The 17,111-nt window shown below is 42.3% G+C and overlaps 1 protein-coding gene across 1 annotated transcript in view; it reads right to left on the reverse strand.

The window, feature by feature from the left end:
• LOC124622349 (nuclear exosome regulator NRDE2) overlaps positions 1-17,111 on the reverse strand; it is a 160,152-nt gene that overhangs the window by 12,876 nt on the left and 130,165 nt on the right. Inside the window, exon 13 of the mRNA XM_047148026.1 lies at positions 3,161-3,326. Coding sequence (XP_047003982.1) covers positions 3,161-3,326 — 166 coding nt within the window. The remainder of the gene's footprint in view (positions 1-3,160; positions 3,327-17,111) is intronic.

Here is a 17,111-nt window from a genome sequence, read left to right on the forward strand (position 1 = left end):
ATATTTAGTACATTTTCATTAATCAGTAAAGACCAAATATTTATGCACTATCATATGTCCAAACATGCACAAAATAAGCAAGAGAAAAAAAGTAATATTAAAAATTTATTTTGAAAAAATGGCACACAGATGTACAAAGGTTCATCATCCAAGAAGTATGATATTTAAATACTGCAACTGTAAAACAGCCACGTCAGTTACTCCAGTTCATTTTACAAAGAAGATGGAAGATAAGGATTTGAGTTTCCAGTGAAGCAATTAAGGCAAGAGATTCAGCTGCTAGGGACCGGAGAAAGAAATTATTTCAATTTAGCAATATTATGAAAAAGAAAGTTGCTACTCACCATATAGCAGAGATGCTGAGTCACAATAGGCACAACAAAAAGAGTCTCACAATTACAGCTTTCGGCCATTAAGGCCTTCAGCAGCAATAGAGGACACATATACACACATGCAAACGCAACTCACACACGACTGCAGTCTCAGGCACTGAAACCACACTGTGAGCAGCAGCACCAATGCACGATGGGAGTGGCACTATATGGTGAGTACCAACTTTCCTTTTCATAATATTGTTACATTCCATCCTGGATTTTCCATCATTTTGATTAAGAGTACCCAGAAATAGTGAACAGAATTTTATTGGGGTTGCAAGCTCACAAAACATGATTGTCATAGTCTCTTCAGTAGCACTCACTTTGGCATCCTGAAGGTGAAAATCTTACTGAGTACTGGATAGTGTTTGCCCAGTAATGTACATTACACCATAACTTTGATTTTACTTTCCACACATCTACCAGCCACAAAGTGCTATTGGTTGGCCAATGTCCTGTTTTTCAACTTTACATGATTAACAGCACATAAATCAGGTCAGTACTCACAGATAACCAATAGTCCAGTATAACTCCAAGGTATCTGGCCATTGGAGTCCATTTAACCTATTCCCCAAATAGCCAGATGAGTTGTAGTACTGGCTTTTGTAATTTTGTGAGTTCCATTAAATATGGATTTCCAATGGGCTGCCCTGCCTTCAAGACTTGTACAGGTTCCTTGCAGCTGTTGGTTGCATGTAACAGTCTGCTGCTTCTTGTATAATGGGTGGTGTCATCAGTGTATATGGCTTTATTCGCGCTTGGATAGCTGGCAGCTCCACTGTGTAAACAGAGCACAGTACAGAGTCCAGCACTGACCCCTGTGGCACCAGCGATTGTACACCTCTGATTGTACAAGTTGTGTCCTCTGCTCTGAAGATGAAATTCAGATCCTGTTATTGGATGGCAAAATGATGTGGCAGTATCACATCAATGAAATCAGAAAGAAAACTTCACAATGTCTTGGGCTTTCTACTCATTCATCAATGTCATCCCAGCATTATCCATTGAGAGTGGCCTTAAGATCTACAGGCATACCTCTGCAATATGGGGAAATGTGGCCAAGATGCAGCTACAAAAACTTCAAGATAACCCAGAGTAAAGTGATAGGCTGAATCTTTAATGTTCAAGCCAACTTTCCAGCCACATATCTACACAAAGCCGCAGGCAAGCCAGAAGAACTGACGTGGTTGCAGAGGAGTGCCAAGCCAGTATCTGTAAAGTCCTAAAGATCCAACAACAATATCATTAAACAACTCTGGAGATTAAATAATAACCAAGACCCTATAAGCAGCTAACTGCCTTGCTCAACAAGTAATGGTGCCACCATAAGATGACACAACAGTCAGCTAATCTAATGCACCAAGAACGACATCCATACTTTTTGATCCATCAACAAAATCTTTTAATATTATCATAATCTTTATCAATAAACATATTCTTCATAGTGAATAATAATGTTCTCTGAACCTGAAGTTACAATAGCAATAAAACCTAGCTTTGCCCAGTACTTTCTAAGCTATAAAGTTAAAATACATATTTATTTTGAGAAGTAATTTCACTGTAAGACACTTTGAGACCACAATTTCAAATCTTGTATTTAACTTCAATTATTATGCAAATATAGGTGGCACAGAAAGAGAAAAAGTTATTTTATAATTGTCAGGTAACATACTCATAGCCTATAGGTATTATTGGTTTTTGACAATCAAATCAGATCTTTGTGTGACATGTTCATTAATCTTTTTCATAACTTTCAACTATTTGTCCATTCTGCTTCTGCAAGCAATAATTTGTGTAATGTGTGTGTGTGTGTGTGTGTGTGTGTGTGTGTGTGTGTGTGTGTGTGTGTTTGTGTGTATGTGGGTGGGTGGGTAGGTGGTTACAGATCTGATTTGTGCCTATGTGTGTGATGAGAGTTAGATGTTATATCTAACAAATGGATCATCCGATCAGCAAAGTACTATGTTGCACTGACATTGATAAAAAAGAACAAAAGCCTGAATATTCATCAAGGATCTATAAAATGTGTGTTTAAATATGGATCTTTGCTTTCATGTGAATGATGAATTCACAGCCACTAGACAAATTCTCACTTGTACGTAACACTCTGTTGCACCAACAAACATTTAATGGGAAACAGTCCTGGAGCCTGAGAGCCAACAAGCAATAACAAAGATTAACTGAGGTCTGCTAGCACTGCAATTGAGAAAATAAACACTAATGCCTAATGCAATTTTAAGGTCATCTCCATCTTTCTTTATACAAACTCCACAACCAATTCTTTCTGAAACAGAATTTCAGAGTGATATGTAACAAAATTACTTAGAACATTTATTTCCATCAATGAGTAGCTCAAGTCTTTCAGAACTCCCAGGAATTCCCCTGACTTTCCCAGTAAATTCGGTTTACATAGCAATTCTCAATTTTCCATCAAGCTGCCACCCTGTTATTTGTCATTTGGATGGAATTTGGAAAATTTTCAGACATGCATTGTTTGTAGTGTGAAATAAATTGTTTCGTTCGATCTAATAGATAAACTGTTCTCGATTCAGAATCATTCTTTGTAACTCATAAATTAACCACTGTGTTTGAACTACTTATCAAGAAACGTTTTGTACAGCGACATGATCAGAAATAATTACTGTGGAACATGTGTGCACTGTTAACACCCCACCTCCAATGTCTGACAACTGAAGGTGCATTTAAAAAACAGGAGACAAGTGTTACAGAAGGAGTACATATTATAAAGAATATATGTAACACTTAAGACTGATCATTTTACTTACCTGCAATTCAGCAAGACTTGCCAAGAAATGCAAATTGTTGGGGAAAACCTCGAGGGCTCTAATAATAGCATCTTGAAGTACAGAAAATGTAAAAGTTGTGTTTCTGCAATGCCACTGTAGCATACAGATATAGCTCTCCCAGAGAGCCTCTGCACGACATCTCTCCCTGTAAAGACACAAAGCTAATATATTTCTCACTTATGAATAACTCAGGGATTCTAATATACTTTTGGGGGGTGGAGACCGGGGGGGGGGGGGGGGGGGGGGTTGGTGAGTGGGTGGTGGAATGGGAGCCATGTGCTACACACTATTTCACACAATGGAAACCATCACATCTGCAGTAAATAGAAACAGTGAGATTTGCACATTGAAACATAATTTATGAAAGGTGATAATTTCCAGCTTTTGTGGAATAAATAAACACACTCAATGCTGTGTGCAGTTCACTTTTCTTGGGAAATCACATTAAGTTGTCTAAAATACAGAATCATTTAACACGGAGGTGAGGGGTTGTGATGGGAGAAGTGGCAGAGGGAAGGAAGGAGACCAGGAATGGAAGGGAGGGAGAGAGAGGCAGCAATTGCCTGGGATACAAATATGATACAGGAGCCAGCACTGATGGGTTCATGCAGTGCACGGGGATGATGATGAGAAAAAATGTGTTGGAAGAGGTACACAAAAGACAGGAAGAGGAGACTGTGGAAAACGACGTGAGTGCACGCCAAGTGAAGTTGGGAGTTTCCACTATCATGTGTAACAAACAAATAAATGTTTGTGAACAAAAATATTAGCTTTTCATAACTAGAGATGCATTTGATCATCAGAAGCAGGGAACTGGAATGATTGTGGAATTCAACAAGGAAATCATCCACAGCACCCTGGTTTAAAGGAAACATACGAATACAGAGACAGGACAAATACTAACAAACTACTACAGGGGGCAGCTCTCACAAGCCACAGATATGAGTATGAAGGACTGATATGAGATTCATAGACAACAGTCAATAAAAGAGACATGAAAAGTTAAGTACACAGGTGGTACAAATGAGGACAGGGAGGTGTGGGAGGAGGGTGGTGGGGGGAGGGGGATGTTGATGGGGTGAGGAGGTAAAAAAGGTAGAAAATTATAAAGGACATTAACTTCAAAAGAAGAGATTATCTTCAGTTTATACAAACTTGATTGTGCAGATTTCCATAAGCAGGACATTGAATTCCATCTATTAATTCCCTGTTACTTCAATGTTCTGCCAAGCACTCAGTCTCTTTCAGCTGTGAATTTGAAGTGACTTCTTTTCTCATGTCTTCCTGTATCTAATGATTGAAGAACTTTTAAAAGTTCCAAATTTTACAGATCCTCCTTTCAGCAGTTTATAAGTATATGTTTCTCACGTGTCTCAAATAGTGACAAAATTTATTTCAAACGTCTATGTGGAGCTATAATTTGTAGATCTTAGACAGCTGGAAATCCATTCAGTATCGCCAAGCTGTAGACATGTGCTGGTGAGTCAGCATATATTTTAAAGTGACTTGGCCTAATGTTAATGATTTCTGATTATCATAGCCATTACACACAAATTTAAAAGGAGACAAGGAACCTTGTAGTAAGTTCCATACTAAATGAAGTTTACAACTTGTTGCTTGAAAATCAAAGATCAAATACGATTACATGATGAGAACGGATCACAACTCTCAAAGAAGATGAAAAAAAATAAGCTGGATTTTGGACAGACTTGCATAAAAGAAAACCTGTAAGGCTTTCAGTGGGAAGATGGGAGAGGTATAAGGTGAAAACAATGGCTACACAGGAGTGGGGGTTAGTAGAGATCATTCTTATATGGGGCAGGTAGGTTGCCCGCAAGGGAAGTGGATTGTTTGGCTGTTTTGTTTTAGAGTGCAAAAACACATAGGGTCATAGATGCCCATATCAAAACTGTGAAACATGAAGACAAAGGGAGGAATTAAAAATGACTATACATCAATCCCTATCAATGGAAGATAAGACAGCTAAAAACAGGGATGTGGAGAATGGTCTTTAAAATACACCATAGAACTAAAAATTAAATGGCCTTTGCCGTGTTGCTATAGCGGATAAAAAGTAAAATGCGGTTGACAGCTCGTGCGTCGTTCACTAAAACAGCCAATAACTCAAGATGGCAAATGCAAACAGGAACATAAATAGTTAAAAAAAGGGCATTCCATCAGGAAATGGACAGTTAAAAGTTGGGCAAAATGTGCGCAAAGTGGTGGGGGAGCACCACTTAACAAATGGCAATGGCAAAGAAGACAGTAACCAATATGCAACCAAGTTAGAATGACCTCCTCATGGTTGGAGGGCTGAGAGGAGGCAGTCCAAGTTGCTGGGAGGGGCTTAATAACCCAGAGCTTATTCCCATGAAGGGAGGACCAGTGGCGATGTCAAAGTGACACCACCTCCTGACAGATGGCAACACAGAGATCATCAGAGGGAATATAAGAGCCAGTGGGCTGAGGTACAAGGACTGCAGCCTTGGCAGCAGTGTCAGCAGCCTCATTTCTTGTCAGACCAACATGACCAGGAACCCACATAACCATTACAGTGGTTCCATCAAGAGGCTTTGAATGGTGCAGAGAGAGTCTGAGCAGATGACACGATTGAAAAGCCTGTGTCACCGGATGTACTCCGTGGCCCGTTACAGAGCAAAGAGCTCTGCTGTAAATACTGAGCAGTGTGCTGGAAGCTGATACTGAAAAACATTGCCGCCAATGACGAAGGCACACCCGACACCACCATAAATCTGAGAGCCATCAGTGTGCACGATGGTACTATGAGAAAGCTCCATGCTAAGGTCATGAAACTGAAGGTGATAAAGTGAGGCTGGAGTAGTGTCCTTAGGAAGCAAATGAAGGCTAAGGTGAACACGGGCCATGGCACGAAGCCAAGGTGGTGAAGGGTTCAGTCTACTGGGGAAGTTGCAGGAAACATGAAATTAATCTGCTGGAACTAGAGCCAAAAGCGAGCTCTGGGAGGTAACAGAGAAGATGGACACGAGCGGTACTGGTGATCAAAGGAGTCACTGAGGAAGCAGGCATAGGATGGGTGGCCATGCATTGCTGACAGATGGGATGGATATCTGCTGAGGAGAAAGTCACAGCATTCGGAAGGACGACGGTTCAATCCCGCGTCCGCCCATCCTGATTTAGGTTTTCCGTGATTTCCCTAAATCACTCCAGGCAAATGCCGGGATGGTTCCTCTGAAAGGGCACGGCCGACTTCCTTCCCCATCCTTCCCTAATCCGATGAGACCGATGACCACGCTGTCTGGTCTCCTTCCCCAAACCAACCAACCAACCAAAGTCACAGCAGTAGGACAGCAGTAGTTCGGCAGCTTCTGCATACAGACTCTCAACCGTGCTAGTATAAAAGGTGCCAGTGGCCAAACAGATGCCATGACAGGGGATAGTATTGAGACAGCATAAGAGGTACGGATATGCACATGAATAAACAAAGCACCCTTAGTCCACAATGTTGTTTCGAACGGACAAAGGACCGGTACAAACGGAGGAGAATGGTTCGATCTGCACCCCAAGAAGTACCATTGACAACATTTAGGAAACTGAGGGGCCCCTTACAGTTAGCTGCCAAGACATGTGGGAGAACCAAGAGAGTTTCGTACCAAACAGAAGCCCCAGGAATTCCGTAGTTTCAATGAATGGAAGAGCTGTTGTCGTTGTTGTGGTCTTCAGTCCTGAGACTGGTTTGATGCAGCTCTCAACACTGCTCTATCCTGTGCAAGCTTCTTCATCTCCCAATATGTACTGCAACCTCATCCTTCTGAATCTGTTTAGTGTATTCATCTCTTGGTCTCCCTCTATGGTTTCTACCCTCCACGCTGCCCTCCAATACTAAATTAGCGATCCCTTGATGCCTCAGAACATGTCCTACCAATCGAACCCTTCTTCTTGTCAAGTTGTGCCACAAACTCCTCTTCTCCCCAATCCTATTCAAAACCTCCTCATTAGTTATGTGATCTACCCATTTAATCTTCAGCATTCTTCTGTAGCACCACATTTCAAAAACTTCTATTCTCTTCTTGTCCAAACTATTTATCGTCCACGTCTCACTTCCATACATGGCTACACTCCATACAAATACTTTCAGAAACGACTTCCTGACACTTAAATCTATACTCGATGTTAACAAATTTCTCTTCTTCAGAAACGCTTTCCTTGCCATTGCCAGTCTACATTTTATATCCTCTCTACTTCGACCATCATCAGTTATTTTGCTCCCCAAATAACAAAACTCCTTTAATACACTCCTGGAAATTGAAATAAGAACACCGCGAATTCATTGTCCCAGGAAGGGGAAACTTTATTGACACATTCCTGGGGTCAGATACATCACATGATCACACTGACAGAACCACAGGCACATAGACACAGGCAACAGAGCATGCACAATGTCGGCACTAGTACAGTGTATATCCACCTTTCGCAGCAATGCAGGCTGCTATTCTCCCAGGGAGACGATCTAGAGATGCTGGATGTAGTCCTGTGGAACGGCTTGCCATGCCATTTCCACCCGGCGCCTCAGTTGGACCAGCGTTCGTGCTGGACGTGCAGACCGCGTGAGACGACGCTTCATCCAGTCCCAAACATGCTCAATGGGGGACAGATCCGGAGATCTTGCTGGCCAGGGTAGTTGACTTACACCTTCTAGAGCACGTTGGGTGGCACGGGATACATGCGGACGTGCATTGTCCTGTTGGAACAGCAAGTTCCCTTGCCGGTCTAGGAATGGTAGAACGATGGGTTCGATGACGGTTTGGATGTACCGTGCACTATGCAGTGTCCCCTCGACGATCACCAGTGGTGTACGGCCAGTGTAGGAGATCGCTCCCCACACCATGATGCCGGGTGTTGGCCCTGTGTGCCTCGGTCGTATGCAGTCCTGATTGTGGCGCTCACCTGCACGGCGCCAAACACGCATACGACCATCATTGGCACCAAGGCAGAAGCGACTCTCATCGCTGAAGATGACACGTCTCCATTCGTCCCTCCATTCACGCCTGTCGCGACACCACTGGAGGCGGGCTGCACGATGTTGGGGCGTGAGCGGAAGACGGCCTAACGGTGTGCGGGACCGTAGCCCAGCTTCATGGAGACGGTTGCGAATGGTCCTCGCCGATACCCCAGGAGCAACAGTGTCCCTAATTTGCTGGGAAGTGGCGGTGCGGTCCCCTACGGCACTGCGTAGGATCCTATGGGCTGGCGTGCATCCGTGCGTCGCTGCTGTCCGGTCCCAGGTCGACGGGCACGTGCACCTTCCGCCGACCACTGGCGACAACATCAATGTACTGTGGAGACCTCACGCCCCAGGTGTTGAGCAATTCGGCGGTACGTCCACCCGGCCTCCCGCATGCCCACTATACGCCCTCGCTCAAAGTCCGTCAACTGCACATACGGTTCACGTCCACGCTGTCGCGGCATGCTACCAGTGTTAAAGACTGCGATGGAGCTCCGTATGCCACGGCAAACTGGCTGACACTGACGGTGGCGGTGCACAAATGCTGCGCAGCTAGCGCCATTCGACGGCCAACACCGCGGTTCCTGGTGTGTCCGCTGTGCCGTGCGTGTGATCATTGCTTGTACAGCCCTCTCGCAGTGTGTGGAGCAAGTATGGTGGGTCTGACACACCGGTGTCAATGTGTTCTTTTTTCCATTTCCAGGAGTGTACTTTAAGTGTCTCATTTCCTAATCTAATTCCCTCAGCATCACCAGACTTAATTCGACTACATTCCATTATCCTCGTTTTGCTTTTGTTGATGTTCATCTTATATCCTCCTTTCAAGACACTGTCCACTCCGTTCAACTGCTCTTCCAAGTCCTTTGCTGTCTCTGACAGAATTACAATGTCATTGGCGAACCTTAAAGTTTTATATCTTCTCCATGGATTTTAATACCTACTCCAAATTTTTCTTTTGTTTCCTTTACTGCTTGCTCAATACACAGATTGAATAACATCAGGGAGAGGCTACAACCCTGTCTCACTCCCTTCCCAACCACGGCTTCCCTTTCATGTCCCTCGACTCTTATAACTGCCATCTGGTTTCTGTACAAATTGTAAATATCCTTTCGCTCCCTGTAGTTTACCCCTGCCACCTTCAGAATTTGAAAGAGAGTATTCCAGTCAACATTGTCAAAAACTTTCTCCAAGTCTACAAATGCTAGAAACGTAGGTTAGGAAGAGCAACACACCCAAAATGTAAAGATGGTGGGAGAAACCAATTGCGTCCCCAGATATTCATACAAATGGTTTTGTCAGTGGAAAAACGAAAGCCCCTGTTGATGCTCCATGAGCAAAGATGATCGAGACATCGCTGAAGACACCGCTCATCGAGACAAGTCCATGGAGAACTGCAATATATGGCAAAATTTCCAACACAAAGGGAGCTGGAGGTGCCCAGCAGGAGACAGGTCATTTTAGGGTTAATGGCAATAGCAAAGAGGATGACGGAACCCTGAGGCACACCGTTTTCCTGAATAAAGGTGCCCAACAAGGCAGACCCACACATAGCTTGAGAACTTGTTCTTTTAAAAATTACTCAAGGAAACAGGGCAGGCAGCCATGGAATCCCCACATATAGAGAGTACAAAGGGTACCAGTTCTCCAGCAGGTGTAGGCTTTCTCCAAATCATAAAAACATGGCCACAATATAGTTTTGACTATGAGTATAGAAATAGTGAACAGAATTTTATGGGGGTTGTAAGTTCATGAAACATGATGTCACAGCCTCTTCAGTAGTACATCAGTCTGTCATCTTGAAGCTGAAAATCTTATTAAGTACTGGGTGGTCTTTGCCCAGTAATGTACACTATACCAGAGCTTTGATTTCCCTTTCCCACACATTTATTAGCCACAAAGTTCTATTGGTTGGACTATGTCCAGTTTTCCAACTTTGTATGATTAACAGCACATAAAGCAGGTCAGTGCTCACAAATGACTGATAGTATAGCATGACTCCAAGGTATCTGGCCATTGGAGTCCATTGAATCTGTTCCCCAAATAGCCATATGAGTCATAGTGCTGGTTTTTAGCATTTTGTGAGTTGCATTAAATCTGACTTGCCACTGGGCTGCCCGTCTTCAAGATTTGTCCAGGTTTCTTGCAGCTGGTGATTGCATGTAGCAATCTGTTTCTTGTACGATGGGTGGTGTCATCAGTGTAAATGGCTTTATTAACTCTTTGCATTGCTAGCAGCTCCAATGTGTAAACAGAGTATAGTGCAGAGTCCCTGCAGCACCAACGATTGTACACTTCTGATACAAGCCTTCAGTATAATCTCCATTCTTGCTTATGACAGCTTCCCAACATTTTGGCAACTTCTGTATTCTGGAATGGGTCACCTTCATTGTTGAGCTTTCTGACTATTCAGGCCACCTCACTGGGAGCTTCATCAATCATACCAAACCATTTACCACAGAGTTGTTCCTTCAATTTGGAAAACACATCAAAGTCTGGTGGGCTCATATTAGGACTGTACATTGTGTGGAGAAGTATTTCCCATCCATTTTTGTAGGGTGTTTCTCTCATCAGTAGGGCAATATGCTGCCTTGTATTATCTCACAGAACGAAGGAATCAGATGTAGTGCAAAACATTTTCCAGGAACAGCTTGTCGTGCGTGCCTGTTACAGATGTCCCCTGTGACACTCTATTTACAGTTATGACTCCATTCATGTTGTCTGTAAAGATCATCATGAGTTTCACCTTTAATTGGTGGCAGCAGAATTTTTTCAGGCGTGGAAGGTCAGAGCTTCTCCATTGTAATAACTCAAACACCAGTTCTAGCTCAAAATCTCATATCCAGGTTTGACCAAGGGCAACATTCCTTTTCAGAAACTGTTCTACTTCTCTTTTATAACTTTGGAGCAATTCTTTTGCGCCTGCTTTCTGCTCTTCACTTGGATTATGTGAAACCCAGCCTGGTAGCAGCTTCTCTCATCTTTAACTTTTCAGTTATGATTCTGTAAACTGGATTGTCAGACATTCTGACCTCATATGGAATTTTCTCCTATGTTTTTCATCAATCATCTCTCAAAAGTAATTAATAATAACCTGAGACATTTAGGCTGTTGCAGTTGATGGCCTCCCATTTCTTGGGTTGTCCTGAGTGCTTACCCAACTTTCATGGAAATGAGCAGACCACCAGGATACTGTGCTCTGATTCAGTACTCTATTCCCACACACCTCTCTCAATTCACTGTGAATTTCTTTTGGGTTCTTTCTATGCAGGGATTCAATTTTGATGTAGGAATTCTGGTCACTACATGTAATCCAATATGACTCAGTTTAAGCTTCCATTTTAAAACTGAGTCACTCATGACACAGCCACGCGAACCAGAAAACACATGCAAGGTCATACACCTAAAGTCTCCCTCACAACCGACATGAATTTCAACTTGATCATGCCACCATAATGGTCATGCATACGCAGTGTGCAGGACTTTTGAAATGACCATTATTGGAATGAGAGGGCACGCATTTTCACTGTAGAAGAATTGCTGCAATTTGCACCAAGCAAATTGTAACTCCTTCACTCCTCTTCCTGCCGTCCAAGAGCAAGTATGGGCTCCCTGTAACAGTGTGTCATCCCACACCGTCAGTCAGAGGCTATGCATAGGTTCCAATAATGAAATGTTGACAAACTGGCAGCACGTTTCAGAAGAGAACTTTCAAGTTATGACAATGCTTTCTTTTGAAAAACTTTTCAATGGTGTGTGGTTCCTGAGCTGTCGTTACTTTAATCAATTAGATTTCTTCTTTATTAAAATTTGTGCCATGGCCAGGACTTGAACCCGGGTCTCCTGCTTAGCAGGCAGATGTGTTAGCCGTTACAACATCATAGCAGCATTAGTAACACAGCTGCATGGGCTACCCTAGCCCAGTGCCCTCCCTAATACAAACTTCAATTCATGCATTCAGCCTATTTCCCCTTTCTGAAATCATCAAATGCGGGTTCAAGTCATGGTGGTGGCACAAATTTTCATTCATTTCTCTAGCTTTTGTCATTATCGTAAATAACGGTGAGACTCTTATGTCTCAAGGAAAATATTTAATTATATGAGATCAATTTTAAAAAATGGGATCGAGAGAGAGAGAGAGAGAGAGAGAGAGAGAGAGAGAGAGAGAGATATGTGGTACTTAAAAAATAAGCAATGAGAAACTAATACAATAACTGGCAAAAGATAACATCAAAACTAGCCAATAACAGTACCAAAACTGACAAAAAATGGCACCAGAAATGTCAAAAAGTATTACCAAACTTCTCAAAAAATAATAACAACATTGGTAAAAAAAAAGCACTAATAAAGGCAAAAATAACCTTGAAATTGGCAAAGTTAGCATTTAAAATGACAAAAATAGCACCAACTATGCAAAATAACAATACCAAAATTTGAAAAATTAATGCTGAAATTGCTAAATATTAACACCAAAACTGGCCATAAAATAAAACATTTTTACAATTTCTTCAGTTTTAATCTGCCGTTCATAACCAATAAATTATGGCCTGAGTTCACATATGCCCCTGGAAATGTCTTACAATTTAAAATCTGGTTTCAAAATCTTTGCTTGTCATGACATAATCAGTCTGAAACCTTCCAGTGTCTCTAAGTCTCCTCAACGTATACAGTGTTCTTATGTGATCCTTAAACCAACACACAACCATACACCAGACAATATAAATTTTCCCTGAAACATGCCATGCAGGAAATAAGTAAAAGAAAATTGTGAGTGGCAATAGCAAATATTTTCTATAAGAAACAAAATCATTGTTTCTGCAGTTGCAGGTTTTCATCAACCATTTCTAATCGATAAAATAAAACAATCAATTTTGAACAAAGGAAAATCCAGTATAGAATGACAGTATTAGGGAAAGAGTAGATGGCTATTCACGCTATGGAGGAGATGCTGAGTCACAGACAGGCACAACAAAAAGACTGCTATACATTTAAGCTTTCACCCAAAATACGTTCTTCTAAAGTAGTAAACACACACATCATTCACACAAGTACAACTTGCACACACGACCACTCTCTCTGGCCACTGAAGTTGAACTGTGTACAGCAACTGCACATGGTGGGAGGAGCAATCAGTGGGTTGTGGGTGTAAAGAGAAGCCTGGGGTGGGGAAGTGGAGGGATAGGAGGGTAGTGGTGGGGGAAGGTAGTGATGCAGGCAGGTGCTTGCAGGGGTGCGGTGGGACAGGACAGGGCTGCTAGGTGCAACTGGGAATTTTGAGGGAGGGGGGAGGGAAAAGGAGAGAAGTATACAATGGGAAAGAGACTAGTGAGTGTATTGGTGCAATAGAAGGGTGTGTAGTACTGGAGTGGGAGCAGCGAAGGGGATAGGTAGGTAAAGTCATGCATGAAAACTGACAAGCTGTCTGTCCACATGAATGCCTCTGACAAACTGTGTCCAACAGATTGCTGGACTACCCAGTTGCTGAACATGCTGCCCAGCACAATGTGCTTCACTTCAATAACTGCTTCACAGCATGTGCCATCTGGATCCTTGCTACCAACACCAGTTTTTCTGAATTGTGCAGGTGGGAACTCTCCCTGCACAATCTCCTATGTTCCCATAACCCCTCTGGCCTCAACATTTGCCAATCCCTGTCCTTCACTACCTATCCCCTTCCCTGCTACCACTCCAGCACTACAGAACCTTCTACTCCACCAATGAACCCAATAGCCTTTTCTCCTCCTCTTCTTCTCTCCTTTCCCTCTCTCCTTTCCCACCCGCTCTCAAAGCTCCTCACAGCACATGACAGCCACATCCTGTCTTCACCATGCCCCTGCATGCTCAACAAGCAGCACTACACCTTGCCTCACCCATACCCTGCTGTTGCACTCTCAGTTCAAACAGAATGTGCAAAATTTAGTAGAGATTCATGGAACTTTGGAAAGATCAATGTGCAAAGCATACAACTACCACCATCATACTTTAGCGCAAGATATGCCCGAGAAAATACTGGTCCTATGTAAAATCACTTCACCCAGTCATTCTTGACCAATCCAGTGCAGCAGTAGGATATAACAAAAGGAAAACAAGTCCGGCAGTAGGATATAACAAAAGGAAAACAAAAGTTTTAAATTTCATGTTTAAGAAATTATTCATACAGCAGAATCATACAAGCATATCTTCATTTGACCATCACACAGACTCTTATATGGACGATGTAGTAACACGCATCCCTAGCACAGAGAAACAATTGAAAGAGCTGAAAACGAGCAAGTCATCAAGTTCAAAAGAAATTCCAATTTAGTTTTACAAAGAGTACCAGGTCCAAAAAGAATCCCAATTTGATTTATGAAGAGTAGTCTACAGCATTGGCCCCTTGCTTAGTTTACATTTATCATGAATCTCTCACCCAGTGCAAAGTTCCAAGTGACTGGAAGAAAGTGTAAGTGACTCCTATATATAAAAAGGGTAAAAGAATATCATGGACCAATATCCTTAACAACAGTTTGCTGTGGAATTCTTGAACATATTCTGAGTTCAAATATAATAAAATTCCTTGAGACCCAAAAGATTCTGTCCCCAAATCAGCAACAGTTATAGGAAGCACCACTTGTGCAAAACTCGGCTTGCCCTTTTCTCACATGAAATACTGCGAATAAGGGCAAGATCAGATTTCATATTTCTAGATTTCTGGAAAGCATTTCACATGGTGCCCCACTGAAGACCATTAATAGTGGTACAAGCTATGGAATAAGTCCCCAGATACATGAGTGCTCGTAGACCCCTTACGCAATAAAATTTAGTATATTGTCCTCAACAGTAAGTGTCCTACAGAGACAAGTATATCATCAGGAGTGTCCCAGGAATGAGTAATGGGACTGCTATTACTCTCTACATACGTAACTGATCTGACAGACATGATTAGCAGCAATCTGGATTCTTTGCTGGTGATGCTGTGGTTTACAATAAGGTGTTGAAGCTGAGTGACTGTAGGAGGATACAAGAAGACTTAGACAAAAATTGTAGTTGGTGTGATGAATGGTAGCTAGCTCTAAATGCAGAAAAATGTATGTTAATGCATACGAGCAGGAAAAACAGACTTGTAATGTTCGAATACAGTATTAGTAGCGTCCTGTCATGTCATTTAAATATCTGGGCATAATCTTGCAAAGAGATATGAAATGGAACAAGCTTATGAGGATTGTGGTACAGAAGGCGAATGGCAGACTTTAGTTTATTGGGGGAGTTTTGGGAAAGTGTGCTTCATCTTTAAAGGAAACCACATCTAGGACTCTAATGCAACCTACTAATGAGTACTGCTTGCAAGTTTGGGAACTGCACCAAGTCAGATTACAGGAAAACGTTGAAACAATTCAGAGGTGGGCTGCTGGGTTTGTTACCAATTGATTCGAGCTACACGCAAGTGTTCTGGAGTTGCTATGGGAACTCAAATGGGAATCTCTGGAGGGAAGGCAACTTTTTTAAGACCACTATTGAGAGAAAATTTAGAGAACCGATATTCAAAGATGATTGTAAAACAATCCCACTGCCACAAACATACATTTTGTGTAAGAATCATGAATGTAACATTAGAAATTAGGGCTCATATGGAAGTACATAGACAGTCATTTTTCCCTTGCACTATTGTGACTGGAACAGAAAAGGAAATGACTAGTAGTGATACAGGATACCATCCACCACACATTGCATAGTGGCTTTCAGAGTATGTAAATAGATCCCTCCGCTTCAACACTCCATGCCTCCTCCTTACCCCCCACCACCCATGCCAGACTAATCTCCCATTAGGTGCAGTTACACATATTCCAGCCTCAGTGGCCAGAGAAAGTGGTCATGTGTATGTGTGTTGTGCTTGTGTGAATCTACATCTACGTATACTTCACAAGCCACCATATAGTGTGTGGTGAATGGTACCCTGTGCCACTACTAGCCATTTCCTTTCCCGTTCCACTCGAAAATAGAGTGAAGGAAAAACAACTGTCTTTATACCTCCATATGAGCCCTAATTTCTCATATGTTATCTTCATGGTCCTTAGCACACTGTATGATGGTGACCTTCCGTCCAGGGATTCCCGTTTGGGTTTCTGGAGTATTCCCATACTTAGTGTTGTTCGAATCTACCGGTAACAAATCTAGCAGCCCACCTCTGAACTGCTTCAATGTTCTCCTTCAGTTCTACCTGGTGCAAGAACTGGTTACTGATTGCACCAGTGTCCTATATTCAGTCTCCTTTACAGATGAACCACACTTTCCTAAAATTCTCTCAATAAACTTCCTAAGTCAACCATTCGCTTTCCCTATGACAGTCCTCACATACTCGTTTCATATCATACCACTTTGCAGTGTTATGTTCACATATTTAAACGATGTGACTGTGTCAAGCAGTACACTACTAATGCTGTATTCTGACACTACAGGTTTGTTTTACCTACTCATGTGCATTAACTTACATTTCCCACATTCAGACCTAGCTGCCATTCATCACACCAACTGGAAATTTTGTCTAGGTCATCCTGTATCTTCCTACAGTCACTAAACTTTGACACCTCACCATACACCATGGCATCTTCAACAACCAACCACAGACTGCTGACCACTGCATCTGCCAATCATTTATATATAGAGAACAACAGCGGTCCTATCACATTTGCCTGGGGCACTCCTGACGATGCCCTTGTCTCTTACGAACAGTTGCCATTGAGAACAACATACTTGACTCAATTACTTAAGAAATCTTCGAGCTACTCACACATCTGTGAACTTATTCCATATGCCTGTACCTTCGCTAACAGCCTGCAATGAGGCACTGTATCAAATGCTTTCTGGGAATCTAGAAATATGGGACCTGCCTGTTGGCCTTCATACATAGTTCACATTATATCATGTGAGTACAGGACAAGCAGAGTTTCACACATGTGATGCTTTCAAAAA

Source organism: Schistocerca americana, chromosome 7 (genome assembly GCF_021461395.2).
Source record: "Schistocerca americana isolate TAMUIC-IGC-003095 chromosome 7, iqSchAmer2.1, whole genome shotgun sequence".
Classification (NCBI taxonomy): Eukaryota; Metazoa; Arthropoda; class Insecta; order Orthoptera; family Acrididae; genus Schistocerca; species Schistocerca americana.